Source organism: Emydura macquarii, unplaced genomic scaffold (genome assembly GCF_026122565.2).
Source record: "Emydura macquarii macquarii isolate MOO-44397 ecotype Brisbane River unplaced genomic scaffold, CSIRO-AGI_Emac_v2 contig_2897, whole genome shotgun sequence".
In the NCBI taxonomy this organism is placed as follows: Eukaryota; Metazoa; Chordata; order Testudines; family Chelidae; genus Emydura; species Emydura macquarii.
Genome location: NW_027133034.1, coordinates 7,692,218 through 7,714,880, shown reverse-complemented (window position 1 = coordinate 7,714,880; position 22,663 = coordinate 7,692,218). Strand labels below are relative to the sequence as shown.

Genomic DNA, 22,663 nt, shown 5'->3' with positions numbered 1-22,663 from the left:
GACCTCCTGCATGACACAGGCCAAAGAACTTCCACACGATAATTTCCAGAGCGTATCATTTACAAAAACATCCAATCTTGATTTAAAAATTGTCGGTGATGGAGAATCCATCACAACCCTTCATAAATTGTTCCATGAGTAATTACCCTCACTGTCAAAAATTTACACTTTATTTCCAATGTGTCTAGCTTCAGCTTCCAGCCACTGGACCATGTTATACCTTTGTCTGCTTGGAAGAGCCCATTATTAAATATCTGTTTCCCATGTAGATACTTACAGACTATAAACAAATGACCTCAACCTTCTTTTCATTAAACTAAATAGATTGAGCTCTTTGAGTTACCACTATAAGGCATGTTTTCTAATCCTTTAATCATTCTCATGGTTCTTTTCTGAACCTTCTCCAATTTGTGAACATAACTTCTTCAACCGTGGGCACCAGAACTGAACACAGTATTCCAACAGCAGTCACACTTGTGCCAAATACAGAGGCAAAATAAGCGCTCTCCTGCTACTTGACATTCCCATTTATACATTCCAGGATCACATTAGCCCTTTTGGCCACAGCGTTACATTGGGATGACCCCCAAACTTTTTCCAGAGTCACTGCTTCCCACGATAGAGTCTCCTATGCTGTACGTATGGCCTACATTCTTTTTTTCCAGGTGTATACATTTACATTCAGCCATATTAAAATGAGCTATATGCTGGAACCCAGTTTACCAAGAGATCCAGATTGCTCTGAATCAGTGACCTGTCCTTTTCACCATTTCCCACTCTCCCAATTTTTATGTCATCTGCAAATTTTATCAGTGATTATTTTACGTTTTCCATCCAGGTCATTGATAGAAATGTTAAATAGCATAAAGCCAAGATCGACCCCTGAGGGACCCCACTGGAAAAAACACCCCGTGATAACGATTTCCCATTTACAATTACATTTTGAGACCCGTCTGTTAGCCAACTTTTAATCCATTCAATGTGTGCCATGTACATTTTATATTGCTAGTATTTTTAATCAAAATGTTGTGAGGTACAAAGTCAAACGTCTTAGAGAAGTTTAATTATATTATGTCCACACTATTGTCTTTATCAAACTTGTAATCTCTTTAAAAAAAAAAAAGTATCAAATTAGTTTGACAAGATCTATTTTCCATAAAGCTATGTTGATTTGCATTAATTAATTACTCTCTTTTAATTCTTTATTAATCGAGTCCCATATTAGCTGCTCCATTATCATTCCTGGGATCAATGTCAGGCTGAGAGGTGTATACTACCTGAGTCATCTCCTTTACGCTTTTCTGCCTATTTCAGTTATCCGTGTGGCAGATATGGCAACCTCCTGCAATCTTTGGGACACCGTATTTTATTAAGCGTATGAATGGTTTATATATCACTGTGGGCCAGGGACTGTATAAACTCCACGGGGAGAGAGTTACCATAGCTCCTCCAGGAAATGAAAACTGTACAGGATGATTAAGACAAATCACTCAGGTTATAACACCTCCAGAGAAGTACCACCTCCCAGGAAGGCTTGCATGTTCTGGTTCAAACTGGATTCTCCAGAGATCAAACAGACAAAGAAATGACTTTTGGATAAACAGCCCAAGAGCTTAAACTGACTCGCAGCCTTCGTTCTGGTTCCTGAGCTAGAAACTGATATGAACTTGTAAACACAGGGAAAACCCCTGTTGTGGGGTCTGAAGGACTGACCTACACCAGAGTTCTATGCTGGAAATGGGAGTGACCTCAGGTAAGCTTTGTAACCTGCGTGTCGGTTCTTTTATTGTTTTTACACACTCTCTCTGTAATGCTCTCTCCTTAAGAATAAATGTGCTCGCTTGGAAGAACCTGTGTGGTAGCTTGTTACTGTCAGCAACACCCTGGAGTAGCCCTCAGAGAGAGCAAAAGACAAGCGCTGGACTTTTAGACAGACTGGCTTGCTGGGGATAATCACAGGGTCAATCAGGGAGCTGCACAACCTTAAAAACCCCACTCGGAAGGGTGTGAGATGCGGGTCTCCTCCCAAGACTGGCGACGGCTGGGAGCTGAAAACCTCTAGAGTGGGTGCCCTTGAGAAAACGCAGAGGGGAAATAAAGGTGCCATTATCTTTAAACTGTAACAACCCTTCCAGTTCCAACTGCTCAAGTATTTGAGAACACTGGTCTGCTCAGCAGCTTCAGCATCCTAGCCTAGAGATGGCTACAGCAATTCCTATATATTTAGGCCCTGATCCTTCCAAGTGAGCTGCTTGGGTGGACTCTCACCACCCTCCTCTGGAGCCTTACTGAGGTCAATGCGACTCCAGTTATGCACAAAGAACAGTACATAACTCGGTGCCTTCATCTGTATATTCTGTCAATAACATTTGTAGAATGCTTTATGGACCATTTGGATGAAAGGCAGTCTATAGATACAAGGTTATCACTTCATAGCATGAAAGGCATTTGAAATCAAGCAATGTTGAGAGGGGAACTGCAAACATGTTGAATAAAGTTGAATAAATTGCAGAGTTTGGTGCTAAATACGCTAAACAGAACAGGGAAGAGAGGCATGTCCCACAAACATGATTTTTAAAACTTACATTTTCTCCCCACTGCAGATCCCATCAGCTGATGGACTAGAAAGGGCTGAGGACTGAAGTGATACCTCTTAGCACACACCACTGCTGGGGACAGCTCAGCTACATGGAACCCATGAGGGAACAGAGAGCTGTCCCCTACAGAAAGCCCATGAAACAGTCTCTTTCTTTCGGACACTCTATAGTGGGATATAAAGCTTTGAAATTACCTTTATGGTAAGACTTATACCAGAGAGTGGTTCTCATAGCGTTGAGCTGACCCTGTACAGGCTGCATTCATGCTGAAGCTGGGTACCAATGCAGCTTATGTACACTACTGGGATACTTGGAATGGTTCCTTACTTCATGGGAACTGTGGCTCAAAAGGTTCTTTTTTTCTAAAAGGCTTATTGATAATTAAGAGGCTTATTTTAAAATTACTCAGGTGCTGACTGCCTCTCTTACCTTGCTACATGAATAGAAGCCAATAAATAGTTTTTTTACATTTTTTAAAAAAAATACCTGCAGGTCATTTTAACAAAATTATTTTTTCAAATCAGGAGAGAAAAAAAGGTATCCAAACCAGACACTTACTTGGGGCAAAAATTCACTCTGGTTTTTGATATTTTAAATAAACAGAAACCATGAAAAGAGTGGGGTGGAGGTTAATAGAAATATAACATCCACAAATACAGATTCAACATACCTACCACAAGAATAGACAAGAAAAATGTGCGTGTTTTCTTGAAATCCATCCACAATGATTTCCTAAAGGCTGGAGTTGGAGCATCACAGGGCATAGCTACACACCATTTTAGGTTAAAATTTGCTGGTTAGTTGAAATTTATCAATGATTAGTAAGTACAAAAAGAGTGGTCAACCTCTATATAGTGTTGCTATTTGGTTTTGTAATAAAATGAGCAGGGAACTAAACAGGATGCAGCTGCAATGACTAGGATTTGCATTAGGTGAAATCTATGCTACACACACAGCCACACTCCCACACAGACTCCCCTTTCTGACTGAGAAGATTGGAATCAAGAATCATCCCCCTGCCTGTCCGTCAAACACCTGTGCTATTGTGATAAGTGAACAGATTTCATCTTAGCCCCACAGACAGAGCTTATGAAATAGGGCAAAGGTAGTTTCCTGTACTATTTATATACAAAGATTAATACAGCAAAGGCAATATTATCGTTTGAAATAAAAGACCTTTAAGTACTTTAGCTTCATTGCACTGTTTACTTTCAAGTTCACCTACGACAGGCAACAATGTAGTGAAGTGAATAAACCTTGCTGAAATTGCTTTCCCCCCCGCTTTTGCTCATAAGTATATATTAACGAAACCCCCACAGCTGCATTCATTGCTTCTCAAGAGACAGAAAACCCAAGGTACAGCTGTGCTTGTTAATATTCGTATGCAAACATGTAAAGTCCAACTGGCTGTAATGCCTCACTTAAAAGCACCTCAGTATTCTTTGAAAGCTTGTAGCTCCAAAGGAAAGAGCGATACAGAGCAATCTGTTGTCCTCTTAATGCAATTAGCAGATTAAAGCAGCATTTCACTTTCAATACTTCATTAAAATACTGATTGCATCCAGCATTAGCTGATTATATGACGTACACAGTGTTCCCCCTACAGTCCTCTCAGAGACACAGTGGAAAACGACAAGGGTAAGCCAAGCAGTTTACAAGTGAGCATCTGGTATTGACATTAGGAGCTGAACACAAAATCTGCAGCATAGTGTGCCCAAGGGGTGCTGGGGAGCAGGAGGAGGTGAAAGAATTACATCAGACTTCTAGATGCTAACTACCTTGATGCTGTTGTGTTAAGTTATTTCCGTAGAGTCTACCTCAATACCTCCAGTCACTCCAGCCAAAAAAATCCCTTATTCTCCTAGGATTTGAATCCTAAAAATGAAGTCATGAGGAAGCTCCTCTCCATTCTGTTATAAAAACAGATTTTTGTTTTATGTTTTCATTCCGTGGTTTCCTTCAAATCAGCCCATTTTTTTTTCTTTCTGTAATCCGATGATAGAGCAGAAGAGCGGTAAGGTCCAGTAAATTGTGATATAAACACAAGTGATTATTTCAATTTTCTCGTCAGATTATTTTTTCACGGCAGACCAATAAACCCAATAATGCCTAGATTTACTAGAAAATTTTTTATTCATTTCCCTGCGCAGCAGAAAGTAAGCTAATAACGTCCCACTGAGAGTGCTGTCAGGCTAAATCCCTCAACCACTGAAAGCACTGCCTGGATAAATCTCACTTCACTTTCCATTCTGCCAACCACTTAGGGCAGGGCCCAAGGGAACGCTTCAGCTTATCCCTCCTCACGCAATGTCACAAGCACAAGCCAGAGTGGCCCAATCAGTGCCAAGAAAAGAACAAACTAAAAAAGATTAATTCACAGATGTTCATGCATTTCACATACACTGTGCCCTATGGTCCGTTGCTAGGGCAACTGGAGACCACCAGTGTGCGCTTTATTGGCTTTATGAAGTGCGTCTCGGGGACTATAGTCCGAGAAATGCTGCATGATAATAGTGAGGCTTTTCAGAAGCCTTGTTTTGTGTTTATCCACATTTAACCCTCTGAGTATTATTAAGAGCATCGCTATGCACATCTTAGCATCAAAAAAGAGAGGAGAGGAGGGGGAAAAAATTGTCTCAGTTTTCAACCTAGAAACACTCAAAAGCACTTCCTGAGCTTCAGTTTCAGAAAGGCCATGTTAAAATTCTCCCCTATGAGCTGAAAGTAAATAAACTCGTGTCTGTACAATGTCTAGTACGATCATGTCCTATCCATGATTGGAGCTTCATTGTGCTACTTCATTATAAATAAAAATAAAAATAATAATAAAATCTACAGATTGACTCTGGATACAACACACTTTCTGGGCAATTTTAGATGGGAAAAAAACATGTCTCCTAACCCCATCACAAAATAAAAACCATGTACTATCAATAATCAATCAAAAGCAGAACCTTTGATAAAAATCCTCAAAACTTTGTAGCCCTTGTAAAAAGCAAAACAAAAACAATCCTTTTTCCATGCAATGTTCTTGTCAGGAACTACAACATAATTTAGAAATTTACAAACAACCTAGAGCAATAAGTCATCTATATGACTTGGCTGCTCCACCTCTCGCATACCTTATTTTCAATCCTTTGCTTAATCCAAGTTTATTCTCTCTGAACAGGCCGGCAATCCATAAAACCAAGTTTTGTTTTGTTAAGTTTTTTTTGGGGGGAATGGGGTCAGGCATGGAGGGTTGGGGGTTAAAATCACCAATGTCACAACTCAGAGCAGCAGCACATATCAAGTGTTAATCCAAAAAAAAAAAAAAAAAAAAAAAGAGAGAGAGGGAGAGAGAAGGCTGGCAGAATAGATCAATAGAAGAAACTGCTTACATTCAGATTCACAGGAGAAAGAACACGCAGAGACAATCATTTCCTGGGAAATGCTAAAGCCTAATGAGAATTTACTCTGTCTCTTTTATTCAGACAACCAGCCCTTTTGTGGCAAGGGCTTCCTGACTGACAGGAACCCAGGGCCCCTTAATAGGATTTCCATATTATTTCCAACACCTGCCTAGAAAGTTATTTGTTTACATTGAAGGAAGTAAGATTCTCAAATCAGACATCTGCTTCTAGTTCAGGCATATCTTAGGAAACCATCTAGAAAGCACTGCTTTGTTGCCATGGTGACATTTTTATTTTCTTCCCTTAGTTGGCTGAAAAACATTAGCATTTCCAATTTTATTTTGTTCTTCAAAAGGCCAAATGTCACTCAAGAAAACAGAACTTTTAAAATAGCTACATAAGAGAGGTCACTCAAAGTGTATTTATTTATTTACCTTAATTAGAACAGTACTGGGAAGAGAAGATGGGGACAGGTGGTATAACTTTCTTGGAAAATTTCTCGCATTGGCTGTTACCTACTGACTGGGATACATACTTATTTCACCCTTTTCTTCACTCTTCCTCCCATTTCCCCAAAAATAAATACTTAGTAATTCATTATGTACTTATGAATTCTCCACAATGGCTAATGAAAACATAGACCAGTGGTTCTCAAACTATTTACCATTTTGAGCCGCACATGCAGCTGTGCGTGTGTTATGTGGGTTGCATCTGCACAATGTATATACTGGCTGTATGGCCCTGAGGATGACACATGGGCTGCAGCTGTGAGCTGATTGGGCTGCAGGTTGAGAACCACTGACTGAGTTTGGAAGACACTGGAAGGAACAGTCTATCTAAGAAGCAGACAACAGAAGACAGGTCCTACCAGGAATATACTTCTGCCTCACTGTGGGAGATAATATTTGTATTAAATTGCACTTATTGCATTAACCTACTATTAATGACCAGATGAAAAGTTAGAAAGTTTTGATTTTTCTTCCACCACTTGGTTAGAAGCAGAAGAGGATTTATTTTTCTTCCCTTTTTTCTTTTTTTCCCTCCCCTTTTCGCTTAAGAAGTGTTTAGCGTGTCCAATGAATCAATTAATTTGTGTTAAAATAAAAGACATTTCAAAATAACAGACCCGTGGAGTATTTTAAAAGAATTTTAAATTAAACACTAACTACTGCTCAATGTAGAAAAAAAAATCATGAGGCAGAGGGAAATCTCTAAAATAGAAAGCAGTTGACTCGCTTCTGAATATTGCTTTGATAGAGTTTGATCAATACTACCTATTTCCCCCCTCCACTTACACTAAAAGCTATTTGAACATGAAGTACAAGTATGCTCTTCATTCTGGTTTTGATCACCATGAATAAGTTGAGACAAACCTTGAATGCCAACAACTAATTATGACTGTACACCTATATTACAACTTCAAGAAATACAGTACAGAAAAACCTTTCCCAGTCTTCTCCAAAATAAGGCATTATTGAAGTTACTGTGTTCGAGAAGACCTCTCCAACCACCTCACCACCTCTTCACTCCAGCAAACTTCCTTTTCCTACTCTACCATGTGAAGTCATAATTTTATATTACCAACATCACAGTCTGTTGCCATGGAAATAATTAGACATGACTGCTCAGATTAGAAATTACAACCCATGTAAGTGTTTGCCTCCTGGGTGATGAGAGCATCTGGAGAGAGAATATTTGAGTTACTCTAAATTACCGAGTGGCAAAATAAAGTTTGATAGCGATAAGCATTGTAGGAGTTCACCCAATACATGCACTGTGGCATACTGCAGCCACCAGAAAATTGTCCCTGCAGGCAATTCTGATAGAATATGATGGAGGTAAAAGGTGGTGTATAGTATGCACACGATGTGGGGGAAAGGAGCACAAAAGATGAGATACAGGAGATGAAATCATCAAAAAGAGCATTTTTTTAAAAAACAGATTACATGCTGTTACTCTTTAATGAATGCTCCATAATGAACAAAAATGCCCCAATGGCTTCATTAAAAAAAGGCAAGTGATGTGACACCAAATGAAAGAAAAATGCAAAAGTGAATTTAAAAAAAAAAAAAAAATCTGTAAGGGGGATACTGACCTGGAGATAAAGTTTACTGTTTTGAAGAATGTGTTGTAAAATTTGTAATTTTTAATTACATGTTACTAATTGAACAATAGTTTTGGGGGGGGGTTTTTTAAGAAGCAAATGTCAAAAACCAGCTATGTAAGATAAACCAAGACAACAAACAGGGCCCTGCTAATTAATATTTGTTCTGCTTCAGCAGACAGTTACTGGACGAGACTGCAAAACACAAGCACGTCTCACCCAATCACATCATTAATCCGTTTGTGTTCACCACCTGAGGACCAGCTATGTCCCAAAGATATTTATTCATCTATTCCACAAACAAACAATTACAACACATTTTCAGGAATTAGGGCACCTGTTACATTATGCACAGTTTACATGCCCAGAGGCAAATATCAATTAATACTGAACAAATTACAAGCCAACAGAACAAAAAAGTTACTAATTACACTTTGATACGACTACTCAAAAATATTAGTGTGCCTAGCGAAAATTCGATGAGCCCTTTGTGGAGCGAAGTGTAGCTCAAATATGTTCAACATAAATTGACCACATCGTTAATGTAAAAAAAACAAAATACATGCTGATTCTCTTTTTTTTTTTTTTAAATAAAAAGACTGACTTAACATTTTATATACAGACACACAAATGAAGAATCAATGATAGGCAGACAAGGGAAAAAACAGACTTCTACATCAGCCCAAATTTATTTGATATTTTAAATGATATTTTAAATTTAACCAACATCTGCAGTACTTTTCAAATGAGGAGTGATCATGTGACAAAAAGAAAATGCGACAGAGAAAATAAATTCTGTAATTTCTTTAGACATATTTTGGGATATCTTTAAATTATTTATACTTAAATGTTTACGTATCAGCTGAGCCCCACATTAAAAAGTCACTGATCTACACAAAAATACTACTATGTGTACATCAATGCTAGCTCATATACCAGCATAAAAATGAGGAAGCAGATAAACATAATGAAATTAGATAATATAAAAGAATACAACAACATGCATAGAAATTTTTCATTTTAAGGATGCCTGTTAACACCCAACCTTATTGCACCTTTTAGGAGCACTAAATTCACACAAAAATGTTTTAAAAGAAAAAGATCTAATTATAATTGCGGGTAGCAAGATGCTCACTCTTGCATATATGTTATACTGAAGAGAGGCTCAAAATGTTCAGAAGTAACTAGCGATTTGCTTAGATCAATGCCTTCACATAGATTGCGGCCTCAAAATGGCAGCAAAAGCAACTTTATCATGAGAAACTCAATTATCCATCCCACTTTACTGATTGAGTTCTCCTAGTTTACCACCAAAATTGGGAGAAATGTAGCCAAAACATGCATGAAGCCTTAATACACCACATCAAAAACTGACAGCCATATTAGACACAGACTCTCTCTTCAGCGGAGTCTCAAACAAACTTTTATTCCAACAAAACAATTGCAACTTTTAGTTATTATTATCATCGCTTATTTCTAATTGCAGTAGTGCCCACCGGCCCAGGCAGATTTGGGGTGCCATTGTGCTAGACACTGTATGAATATAGACATGACCTCTGTTCCAAAAAGCTTACAATCCTACTTGAAACCAGATGAAACAAGCAAATGTAATAAGCAACAGAGAGGGAATGAAGTTAACAGTAGCAGGACTGCACAGTTACACAGTTTAGCTATATGCCCAACATGATGGTTTAAAAGTCTTTATAAAAACAAACAAATATCAGCTCTCTCTGACTGTCCCACAACATAGCCAACATTAGTTGGCCCATTTTTTGTAGGTGTTGTAGCACGCAGAAAGCTATGGAGAAGGAAGAGACCACCAAACTTACATCACCTGCTCCCAGACAGTACATTTTTCCTCAAATACTTCCTCTGTTTCCTTACAGGATAATTTTGCTACAGGGAACTTTGTTAGGGAACAGAGGAAAACCTGCTACCTCTTGTTAGGAGAAAATCTGGCTGGATGGTTGAGGGCAGGGGAGGGGAGTGCTAGAAAAAGAGCCAAGTCTTTTATTTGAGCAATTTTTTATAGATATAGAAAATCCTGGAAAGGAATCAAGTGCCTACGAATAACCTTTAAACATAATCTCCCTGAGTTTTAATGCTTGCGAGAAGGAGTCAGAGAGAACACTTCGTAAAAGGTTTATCTGTAAATTTAAAAAGAGAGGTCTATGCTCCATCACAATCCTTGAGATGTCAGCACTTCCAGAAGAATCCTTGTGATTCACCTCTCCTTTTTGTCTGTCCTGCTGGCTTTGTATCTGTACACAGAGTTTCCGTGACCCATTTTAACTGGGTATTGAGTTTTTCCATACTTTAACTTTGTAAAAGATTCTGAGGACTAAATCCAACGCAAAATCAGAACTCTCCAAAAATTTTCTTCCTCCCTGGAGCCTATTGTGTTGATGCTGGACAGTCTCATGTTACCTGGAAGGTTCCTACTTAGTTTCAGCAGTCATCTGCTTACTCCAGAGATGAGTCTGGAAGGATCCAAGTCTGGTTTGGTTTATCAGGCAGAAAATGTTCCGTTTAGAAGGGTGATATAAACTGGAATACGACTGTGCCTTTCTTGTTTGCACCACTGCCTGAAGAACTGGCTTTTGATGTCAGCCTGCCTTACTTCACAGTTCCAACCATTGATTTTGGTGTCAGTATTCAGCAAGGACATGAATGAGGGTTTTTCACCACGTTCCCTGAAGAGTCTGTAAAATCTTGTGTGTAAGAAATATTACCTATCCCTTCCCCTCACCCACAGTCTCCCTCTTGCCTGAAGGATGCCTCTGTATGGATTCAGATTTAAATTCTCCAGTATTAGTGAATTAACTGTTGCTGTCACCCCAGCAGAACTAAACTTAGGGTAAAGACCAGTGTAATTATGGAAAGCAAGTTCAGTGAAGACAACTTGCTGACAGGTCAAGAGCACAGGAATGGGTGGCAACAGAATTTTATTAAAAAAAACAAAAAAAAGGCGAGATTTTTTTTTGGGGGGGGGGGGGTGGAAGGGAAGAGAAGCACACAACTGAATTCCTTTCTTCCTTTATACCAATAGGTAAAGTATCCTAATTACCTGAATCTTACAGTACAGCCTAAATTTACATTTTATGAGCTATTCTAAAATCTGCCCTGCTTAATAATCTGTATCGTCAAGAAAACACTTTAAAGTGTCTCTCACAATTAAACCCAACCACACAACCTTGTATAAATCAAAATTTTGCTACCATATCAAAATGTTACACTGGGGCTGTATAATGTTGCCCATATCCTCATTACATGCTACACTAATTACTACCAGCAGATTCAGGATTTTCTGCACATTAGAGGCTTTTAGAGGAGCTATAAAAAATTTCAGGCACCATTAATTTAAATTTGTATTGAAATTTCCTTTTGACAGATGGCCAAAAATTACTTATTATTTAGAGTACCAGAGCTGCCTGTTTGCACATTAGAAGAGGAAAGGGAAAAATTAAAAGCAAGAAGGAAATTTATGTCACGTTCATTACCTGTTAAATGTTAAGGAGCATTATCCTGCATGAATAAATTATTTCATACAAGCACACAGACTCCAGCTGCTGGCAACTGGCACGTTCCGGCTGATAAAAACCATCTCAAGTCACACAGCAGACAATCATAAAAGCCTCTCTTAACCAGGAGCCACTTAAGGGAGGACAGATCGATAGAACAAGCGACTAACTGCTATTCTGGGCATCACTGAAAACATTTAAGGAAATTAGCAAAACTATTTCACCTTGCAAAGCTGGAAGCAAGCCCTAGAAGCTGACACAGTCCAACTAATAATTTGAACACTATACAAGACAAACATCTATTTATAGCCATCATTCCATAATAAATCAGTTCCAAATAGTCACACCTTTCTCTCAGTCTCTCTAGCCCTATTCATTATCATTCTCTGAATCAATCCACATAATTATAAAACAAAATTAACAAAATCTACCTTTCCAGCATGAATACAAAATATAGTGTACATTTCTTCAGCCCCCCTACCTCTTTTTCTTGGACGGGTGGGTGGGGGAGAAGAGGAAAGCAGGATTAAACCCTGTATTATTAGCACTATTTTATTTTAGGGTATTGATTAGTGTATTATATATGCTAATGGAACTTCATTCAGTTTTGTGTATGTATGTGCACACAGTTCAATGAGAAAACAGTGAAGTTTCATTATGGCTTCAGATTAATTAGATGATACAGATGGAGGAGAATACCTGGGTAATTTTAGTCTAATATGTACAGATTTACAGATATATTTTTAAATTGGTGCTTGAAAAATTCACTGCATTATTTGCCCAGGGTGCGGAGTAGATGAAGCATCATTAATTCCTGCAACATCTAAGCTTTCATTTAACAAAAATCCTGTTTGTAACCCTTACGGTAGATAACTTAAATAAACAGCAAGCTTAAGCAGGATTGTCTTCCTAAGTCTGCAGACAGGCAGCTGCAGTGCCTCTGCTGCTCACAGTGAAAACTGACAGTTCTTGTCAGTTCCTGGCTGATATTCAGAATCCTGTGGCTAACAAATCAGGTCAATTTCACTGTGCAGTGACTTGGCGAAGTTGCCAGTGGCTGCACAGGCAGACTGGGGAAGAGCAGAGTAGAGGACACACCCAACCTGCAGCAGCAAGACCATAGAAATGCGCCCACTCCCCTGGTAGGAGCATCCAAGGGACTTGAAGGTGAGAAAGGGCAGGGAGGAGCCAGGAAAGAGCTTGGGAAGGAAGGATTCAAATTTATCAGATACCTACTAGCCAGAAGAGAATATGAAAGACAGAAGCCCAGAGCAGAGAACTCTGGTACGAATCCCGACACCCTATCCTTCCCCAAAAGCTTTTTGTTGAGGGGAATAAGAGGTGATGACAGTGATTTATCACCCGAGTTATCTCCCTGGACAATATGATTGTCTCTACAACCAATATTTTGCAACCACCTAGGCAGTAAATATGGTCCTCTTGCTATTAGGTGTCTGGTAATATGGCCAAGCCTATGTCAGGCTTATTCAATTAATATTTTTCTACTATTTGATGAGCCCTAGTAGTGAATTACATATTTTTATAAAAATTATTAGAAAGTTGACTGACAAATTTGTTACAACTGTTACACATACACAAACAGTATACAGATGTTTTATTCCTTTCAGAGGCATGGACAGACATGCATTCCCTCCTCCCATTTAATACTTGATGATATGACTACTGCTATTGGCTTCTTAGGCTTATTCTTATGCTAGTAGAGGATAGGTACATTTTTCAAGTCTTGATTTGAAAATTCAGAAAGTCACACACACAATTTGATTGGGTTCCCGGTATGGATGAGCATCCTGGTATATATGCTTTTTTTATACACACGCAAGTCACTCTGTACATGACGTGTTCATTTATAAATATGGACATTTATATGGCCATGCAGACACTCATACTTTCTACCGATAGAGATTAATTCAAGGTCAGGAAATTACTTTGGGGGTGTGAGGAAGAGGAGGAGGAGGGGGTTAATGCGATGGTCATCTTTTCTGAGCTTGAACAAATAGGTTCAAATATGCCACTTCAGATAAGGCTAAAGAATAAACCATTTCTAACAGTGACAACCTGACTGGTTAAGAGGTAAAATTTTATTTCCACCCCTTGTACAACTTACATTTCTTTCTAGATTTGCAGACAAGTGTATATTTTGAACATATTCAGAGTATAGGTCTACAGCCTCCAAAGAGTTAATACCACCTGGTAGTCCATTTTTCCCCCTTTGCTCTCAAGTGGGACATAAGAACTGCTCTTCTCTTCCAAATGTAGGAGCAGGATGCAATTCTGAAGACTCAGTCAATGAGAAAAGATGTGATAATTAAACTCATTGGCTAATAAATCATCCTGCAATCCTAGACAGATACATTAGACACTTTCTTGATGAAATGCTCTAGATACTTTCTTAATGAAATACTGTATCTACACAAGACTCTGCTAATCAGTATGACCATCACAATCCAGTTTCAATTCATGACATTTTGTACATTTCTACTTCAAACTGCCATAAAATGTACCACACAGCTCTTTTAAGTTGCTCTTTCCACCTGTGAAATGGAGTCCTACCTTTATGGAGTCTCTGTCTGCATACAGCAACACAAGAAGGAAGAGGAGGCAGCGGTGGCAGGAGGGGGGAAATACAAAGAGAAAAGTACCAGTTAGTTTACATAAAATTATACATTTATCCAACTTGGAAGAAAAAAATCACGATGCCTTAAATAATAAATTGCACAGATGTTAACTTTTCTGTACAGTTAATTATTAATACTGTACAGCCAGATTTATAAACCCTGATTTCTACCATTTGAACACATTTTCTGACTGTTTACAGTTAGGAATAAATACTGGAGCAATTATATGGGAGTTCTTGTGAAAATTGTTTTCTTAGAGAAGAGACAACAAAAGACATGCTAAGCCTCATGCTCATTTAGCAGCTCCTACCTCTTTGGTGATCATTTTCATGATGCTTCTTTTCATCTTTAATTGGTAGATGGGACTGTCCGCCCAGTGCACTAGACAGGGCTAGAAGGCCTGCACTGCTGCCAATTGGTGGGATGGCTGGAGGCTGCAAGCCTGAAGGGTGTGGAGTCAGAGGCACTGGGAGACCATGTCCATGTGATAAATGCTGGGCCTGGAGTTGTTGCTGCTGTGAGAAATTAAACACAGATATTGAACTTGTTCTGAGAAAGAAGGCTGAACTCATTGATACATATAGATATATGTAGGTAAACACACACGTTTTTTGTTTTCAAAGATGCCCACATATTTGGGTGTAATACGGACTTCAAATCTCATTTAGATTGGAGGCTGAATTAACCAATACTTTTTTTTTTTTTTTTTTTTTTTTTTTTTTTTTTTTTTTTTTGAGAATCAAGTAAACAGATTTGCCAGTTCTAGTCAAACTCAATCACTCTGACAGAAGTCATGGATTATTTTTCTTACAGGAAGAGTCATCACATACATGTCTAATCAAAACATATGTGAATAACTATACAAGCAGTTAGGGTGGGGGAAAAAGCTGAAAATTGAGAAAATTAGTGTTAAACAGTTCTCCCAGCGCTACTGCACAGCATGCAGTGCGAGTTAATTTGAAAGAGAAAACCTGAATTAACAATCCAGAAAAGGAAACTGGTTGCAGCCACCGTTTTAAGCCCTTTAAGTGTCCTCAGCGGTACTTCAGCAAATTACTAAAGAAAATCTAATGTAGCAAGGCCTGGGTCCTCCTGTAGGCTTGCTCAATAATGCTGAAATAATTGGGCACTCTGTGCACGTTTAGTGATGCTCGAATAAAAAGCTAGAGGCCTGCCCTTGTACTCTTCTCTAGCTGCTGACTCTGTGTTGTGACAGGTTTATTTGAGTGGGACTGTGATGCATGCACCAGTAACTGTGCTGACAAGAGTTTAAAGTCATTTTTACCAGTACACTGGCAACACAGAGAAAACCCTTGAGAGGTTAGAATTGGAGTGCTTGACCTCAGCCAAGGCTGCATCAAGCTCTGTGCTTTACTAACCATTGTGGGGTAGATGGTTTGTTGTTGCCATTGAATGGGAAGAGGGGAAAAAGGGAGGCGGGGGGGAGCGGAGGAAACATGTTATGCTAAATATATCTCATCAGGGATCTGCTCAGCTCAAGGCTTACCCAATAATAGTCAACCAAATTTTTGTTCATACAGTTATTAGATTAGCTTTAAAATTTACTTCTAGTGTTAAAGCAGCCATGTCTCAGGACTGACTAGTGGTAAATCAAATCAAAATCCTTAGTGCAAGGTGTCAGGTCCTGCTTTTATTTATTTTTCATTTAATATAAAATTTACCTCCCAATCAATCACTCTGTCTCCTAACTTTAACTGATCAAGGTGCATATGCACTATTCATTGGTTCTCCCTCCCTGGCTTTAAACCTGAGTGGGTTTGGGTTTAAAATAGCATAACCAAGATACAAATATGAAACATTCATTACTTGTAGGTGTTTTCTAAAGACACTACTCTTAACACACAGACACCTTTCATAGTTTTTGACATGTAACACTGGTTTTAGAATCAAGATGGTAGAGCCAATCCTATCCTACCCCCACCCAACCCACCTTTATCAATAAACCGATCAACAAAAGAACCAGAATTCTCTCCGGAGGAAGAGGGAAGTAGTAGCTCTATCCCTCCTCAGAAGCCCATGACATTCTGGTAAAGTTCCACTACTTGTAGAAAGCATCCAATGTGTGTGTTTGTTTAATGCTCTTATAGAAGGATGCTTCATTGCTCAGAATTTAGGACAACAACTATGCATTGCTTAGCTGCAGGGGTTGAATGTGGCTGCCTTGAAGCAATTCAACAAGCCGGTATTGTTTATTTAGGAGAATGACACCTAGTACTTCAGAATTAAGCTTTTATTTAAAGAAAAAAGGAAGCCTCTAAACTGAGAGCTGAGCAGACATACAGCACCATCTTCCTGGGTCTGCAGAGAGCCTCAAATGATAACTTAGAGGAGTCAGACACCTCTGTCCTTCTGCATGGGGTGTTAACACTGACAGAAAATAATGCCAACATTGTTAACTATTTCACTGAGGGTCAAATTACACAAGAAAAAAGACACTCATGAAGTACTGCAAAAGTCTACAAGGTATACTGTGTCTGATGTATGCACCTTGATTTGTAGGCAGAGCACAGAGAATATCATTTTCCCTTGCAGTCCAAATTCCAACCTTTTTCACTGACATTTCTAAAGTGAGCATGTGCTTTCATCAGTATAGGGATACAATGCTCTGTATTACTGATGCAGCAAACAGCATTAGCATTTTCTGTAAATAAATTAGATGTTATAAGCAGTATGCGTAAAGAAACCTCTGGCAAAGGTTGCCTAGATGAGGATCATCCTCAGTGGCTTCTAACTTTCTCAAAGTTGTACCTTTTCAGATGAAATTTGGCTCACTTACTCTTGGTCAAGAAGAGATTTGTCTTCCCTGCCAGTTTAATTAAAAACAGTTGAATTATTTTCAAGCATTAAAGGAGGAGGACGAAATGGCAGCTTTTCAGCTAGAAAGAAAAAGAAGCATTTGCAACCTTCCTTTGAAGAGCTCTTGCACCTCTAATGGAAGGGGCTAGAAACTTGAAATTAAGCAGGGCCATAGTCTCTTGATCACAAAAGTGCCTTCTATTGGCCCAGAGAAAGTTAGATTTGATTTTGCCAAGTTGTAATGATTTAAAATACAAAACCACAAAATAGTTTGAGTACACAAACTAGATTGTACGAAATGATTAAAAGTATAGAACTCCCAACATTCCATCGATAGTGAACATGTGTGACTTATAAACTGAGGGGAAATCTCCATGGAATCATGTCTCAGGATCCCATTGAATGTGCACATCTGCTAATATTGAAGTGGAACTGCAGGTTTAAGAGGTAGAGAGTTGTGGGTTATGATTTGGACTCAGAAGGGCTCTGAGAAGTCCTGCGTCCTGCCATATGATAGGGAAGGTTAATCAATCAGAAATTGGTCCAAAAGCTGAAATGATGCTAAAAATGAAATACTAAACAGCTACCTCATTCCCAGAACACCATTAATCCTAGGTACTAAATGAGGCAGGGGTCCTGCAGAAAAAGTAGTCTGATCATATAATTAAAAGCTGTACGGTAAAGCGTATGCAGAAGGGGGCAGAACTAGAAGTTGCCTGTGCAACCTTATCTGCCATTTCATGACTTTTGGAATTATTACTCTACTCTGACAAAAATACATATACTGGCACCAATTCTCCACTATGTCCCAACTAGGCTCATTGGTCTCAAGCTCCTTGACCCCAGTGGAAGCTAGCGCAGCAGAGGCCTACTCTAACTTCAGGGGTAATGGATGCCCTTCCCAACCTTTGGTTTGTTACCCCCAAGTATGTCACTTCTAAACACTTGTGAAGTGCATGTGATTTGCTTTACATACACCTAGTCCTGTGGACTACAATGGAACTTTCCACATACATAAAATTCAGAATGTGTTAAGTGTCTGCAGGATTAGAACATAACAGTGTAAAGTCTAAGGCAAGACACACAGCTTTCAATTTGTACTGTAAACTGACCAGAACAATTTTGGGTGCTTAAACATGGTAACAGTTAACTCGATTGAAGAAGCTTTTTGATCTAACACTGGCTGAGAAGTATAGTATGGAATACTGCTGTATGTATTTGTCATTTCATCAAGTGTTGTCCAAAACATAATATTACAAAGACGGAAAGGAATCAAATTAGTGAGAGAACTCAAAAATACGAATTGTATTTTTTTAAAATACACTAAGTTTAAACAATCTACAGTAACATCCTTGTTTACAACCGAAACATTACTCCTTTTGTCTTTTTTAGGAAAATGCTTTAAACCATTTGTTTATAAGTTTCTCCATCTGGAGACTGAATATCACTGATTCCTACCAAGGAGAGTTTAAAAACTTTGATGCTCAGCTTAACTCTCCCCTACATCTTTAAAAAAAAAAAATCATATTTAAAGTAAAATGTGATAATAAACCCACTAACAAATTAGCTTCTAATGTTCTCTTGTTATATAGTCAGCACATTCAAAGCCTATTTTCCTGGAAAAGATTCAAGTTTCTACTGGATACTTTCCAAGTAGCTCTGTGTCAGAGTAACCTACTGCTTTTCCCTTTATAGACCTTGAAAGCTCAGTGCTATTATCCAAACAACCCAAATATCTTCCTCTAACCAGAGACATTTTTAATGTGAACAAATGAATTTCTCAAAGACCTACTTTATATCTGTAGTTTCTGTGTGGGCATGCACGCACACACTATGTACTTGCAACAGAGTAGGGGAAAGGGAAAAAAACATCAAGGAAGTATCAAAATAAATATCTTCTCATTAGGTTTCATAGATTAAGACAGCATCTCATACAAAACAGCTACAAAAACCTGAAGGTGAAGAAAGGGAAAGGATGGAAAAAAGAAAAACTGTGAAGGGGGAGTCGATAATGTCAACAGCTGGTTCAAAGATCAGCAAATTAAGCAATTAAGCACCCACAACTCAGGGTGTGTTTAGAAAGACACTGTCTTGGAAGTCTTGTGTTTAACATGACATGCCTGTTCATATCACCTGCCACAATTATCACCAGTTGTATATTTCCTCCAGCAGTCACACAGGTCTCTCTTCTCAGGTAATGCCACAAAAAAAAGGCAGAGATTTTTTCTGATAACCAAATGAATAATCTAACAGTAAGTGAAGACATGGTAAAATCACCTGCAAAGAAAGATTCATGCAACAGCCCCTCTATTAAGATGATAAATATTGCAAAATGCATTGCAATATGTAAGATTGGTTTGCTGTAACTGACGTAGTGGCATGGACATAACACAGAAGATGGCCTGGTTTCTTTAAAGTCTTTCGCTACAAAGAGAGCGATCACTTTGCAAATTGGAATGCCTGGTATGGGGAGTGGAAGGAAGGATATCAGACACAGGTGAGCTCTCAAAACAGTTTCTTCTCACACACAGAACTAATTTACTGGAAAAAGCTGATGGATTTCATTTCTGACCACAAAGAGGAACAAGAGTGCTTTCAATGAATGCCTGGGGTAGGAAAAGACTGGGAAGAGAGAATAAAAGTGGCAAAAAGGGGACAGAGTGTATAAGGACCACAGGAAAAACAATGGCAAATTTCTTATTAATTCACAGCCATGGACTTAATATGAAATAGGCTATTTAAAACAACTATATATACACAATATGCTGATGAAACTGTTGAAATCACATATTATCCAACTGCCTCCAGGATTCTTTGAATGGTCTAGGAAGAAAATAAACCCAGAAACACAAAGTGGGATGAAAGACAAAATATGAGTACATTTCCATTATTGATCTTGAGTACCGATACATCTGTGATATATACATCACCATTCATCCATCACGTACAGCTATTTCTTAATCAATACAATACATTTTAAGGCTATAAAAAGAAAAACAACAAAAAGGAAGGTTCATCCAAACAAATGCAGCAAACTCTTTATAAAGGAACACACGTTTAATTACTTGCAAAAATTAGCGTGCACAACGTTGCAGAGCATTTGGAATTTATTATTTTCCTGACAGGAGTTCCCATCCACACATTTTTTACTGGAACAAAGGGCTTGTAATACACTTAAAACGCTGCAGCGGCACAGTTGCGCTGCTGCAACCATGATACTGTAGCGCTTTAGCATAGATCCTGCCTACACAATCCACCTTCCCGAGAGACCATAACTAGGTTGATGGAACAATCCTCCCATCAACCTAGTGCTCTCTACATTAGGTCAGGATTTTTCACACCCCTGAGCAATGCAGTTATGCCTAATTTCCTAGGGTAGACCAGGCCTGAAGGGAAGGGAAGAGAAAAGAACAACACTATTTGGAATCACCTTCTTGATAAAGGGCAGAACTTCCTTCATAAATTATCCCACTTAAGCCCTTTTTTAAATGATCACTGTCAACTGTTAACTAATAAAAGGGAACATTTATTCTTCATGGATGAAATTCACCCATCGCACAGGAAAGGCAGAAGTCTCCAAATGCAGCAGAATCTCCAATGTCTCTCGGTGCTGGGTGTTAGCAGATGCACTGGAATCTATAACACCTATGCACAGGTCAGTATGGAGAACAGAAGGATGAGAGTGGTCTGGTGAGACCTGGAAATGGCGGCAATGGGGCTACAATTATACACATTCAGTAGCAACAAATGCCCACACATGGGGTTAACAGAGGTTGTGACACCTATTTCAGCCAGATGCTCTATTCACACCTTATCTATGCATTGAGGGAAATGGATTTAATTTCCATCCCTCCTCTGTGTGTGTTTCCTTGCACAATGTCTGTCCCCTAGGGATTTGTGGAGTGGGATGAAGGCAGGTTGCAACCACTGCCCCTTTCTCTATGGAACCCTCTTCCATCCAGCTATAAATTACACAATAGGTTGTCTTAAAACTTTTTTCTGTGGTAAAATGGGTTTCCGGTATTAAAAAAAGTATGGAATTGATCTATGGCTATTTGACCAAAATTTGAAGGAATGGCACATGAGATTCCTGAGTCACATACTACAGAACCTTTAAGAGCTAGAAAAACGTAGCAATGCCTCTGGTCACCTACAGGTTTGAACTGGGGGCCTTTGGATCTACAAGCATAAGCCTGTATTGCTTGAGTCAGCAATATACTCAAATCTCTATGAGGTCTAGCCACTAGAGGAGGGCAAACAGCCACACTGAGTTAGCCTGAGTTACATAAGAACACAAGACCCTGCATTAGGCTTGTATTGCATATCTTATTTTTACATCTAAAATGATTCTTCACCCTCATGTTTTTAACTGCTAAGAGTAAAATTTCTTGATGGCTATTTCTAAAATCCACAGTGACTAACTTCTGCTGTGCAACGTTTTGAAGTATTTCACACGTGCGCACACATACACACACCCCTTCAACTTCAGCACACCACCTTTTGCTTGGGATAGAAACTTGTTTGTAGGCAATTTATTAGCACAAATCCATTCTTTTCCATATATTCTGTACCTTAGGAGAGCTCCATTTGCGGTACACTTCTACTCATATTTAAGCCAAATTAAAAAATTCCCATTGATCTCCATGGGAGAAGGATTGGACCCTCAGGCCAAAATTCAGTCCTGACATATGTGGGTATACTTCCACCTCTTCACTCAGGGCTGGAATTAGGGCCTACGTCCTTTTATTTCTAAAATGTCAGCAGTCCAGTGTCTCTACTCTTATCTCCATTATTCAAATAACCAAAACTCCCAGAATGATTTTTGTTCCCTTGAGGACAGTTTCCACTTACAGCAGCTTGGGTAAAAGAAAGGTCCTGTTGCTAAAGCACTTGACTTTGACTCAGAAGATATGGATTAAATTCCCAGCTCTGTCAGACTGTGTGTGAGACCTTGGATGAGCCACAATCTCTGTGCTTCAGTTTCCACATCTTTAAAATGGGGGGAAAGTAGTACTGCTTTACTTCACAAAAGCGTTTTTTTTAGGATAAATTCATTAACATTTGTGAGATGTTTAAACACTGTAGTGATGGGGGCTGCACAGTAAATAAGACCCTCCAAAATTGTAAACTGTATGCAAGGAATGGTCTTAACTAACACATCACCCACTAATGAAATAATTTCAAATAGTTTAAACTTCAAGCAACAATACCTGTTTTATTCCTTCAGCCACACATTAATACCCCTAAATATTTTCCTTTTCTATATTATTCTCTCTCCAATAATTTAGACCCTAGGCCAGGACAGCATGCAAGCTCATGCTTAACTTTACACACATGACTAGTCCACCAAAGTTAACAAACCTACTCGTGCTTAAAGATAAAACATGTGCTTAGCCTCTGTTCATTCTTGAGGGCAGGAGTCTACAAAAGTATGGCTGAAAAAAAGTCTACATCACGGGTGTACAAATTATTTAGAGATTATTTTAGGTTTACAGAAACCATGACTCCTCTTGATAATGACTTCATTTTATTCCCCATGCAGGCTCATGTAAAAACAATTGCTTTTCCCTAGTACTTTTGTATCCTTATTTTTCCA

The 22,663-nt window shown here is 38.7% G+C and overlaps 1 protein-coding gene across 6 annotated transcripts in view; it reads right to left on the bottom strand.

Moving 5' to 3' along the window:
• LOC137167056 (transducin-like enhancer protein 4) overlaps positions 1-22,663 on the bottom strand; it is a 117,964-nt gene that overhangs the window by 37,785 nt on the left and 57,516 nt on the right. For 4 of the 6 annotated variants that reach the window (XM_067569016.1, XM_067569018.1, XM_067569020.1 and 1 more), the window contains 2 exons: positions 14,561-14,762; positions 14,186-14,202 (listed from right to left, as the gene is read on the bottom strand). In XM_067569016.1, coding sequence (XP_067425117.1) covers positions 14,186-14,202; positions 14,561-14,762 — 219 coding nt within the window. Of the gene's footprint in view, positions 1-14,185; positions 14,203-14,560; positions 14,766-22,663 lie in introns of all 6 variants that reach the window. The other 2 variants (XM_067569015.1, XM_067569017.1) reach the window with 1 other exon arrangement.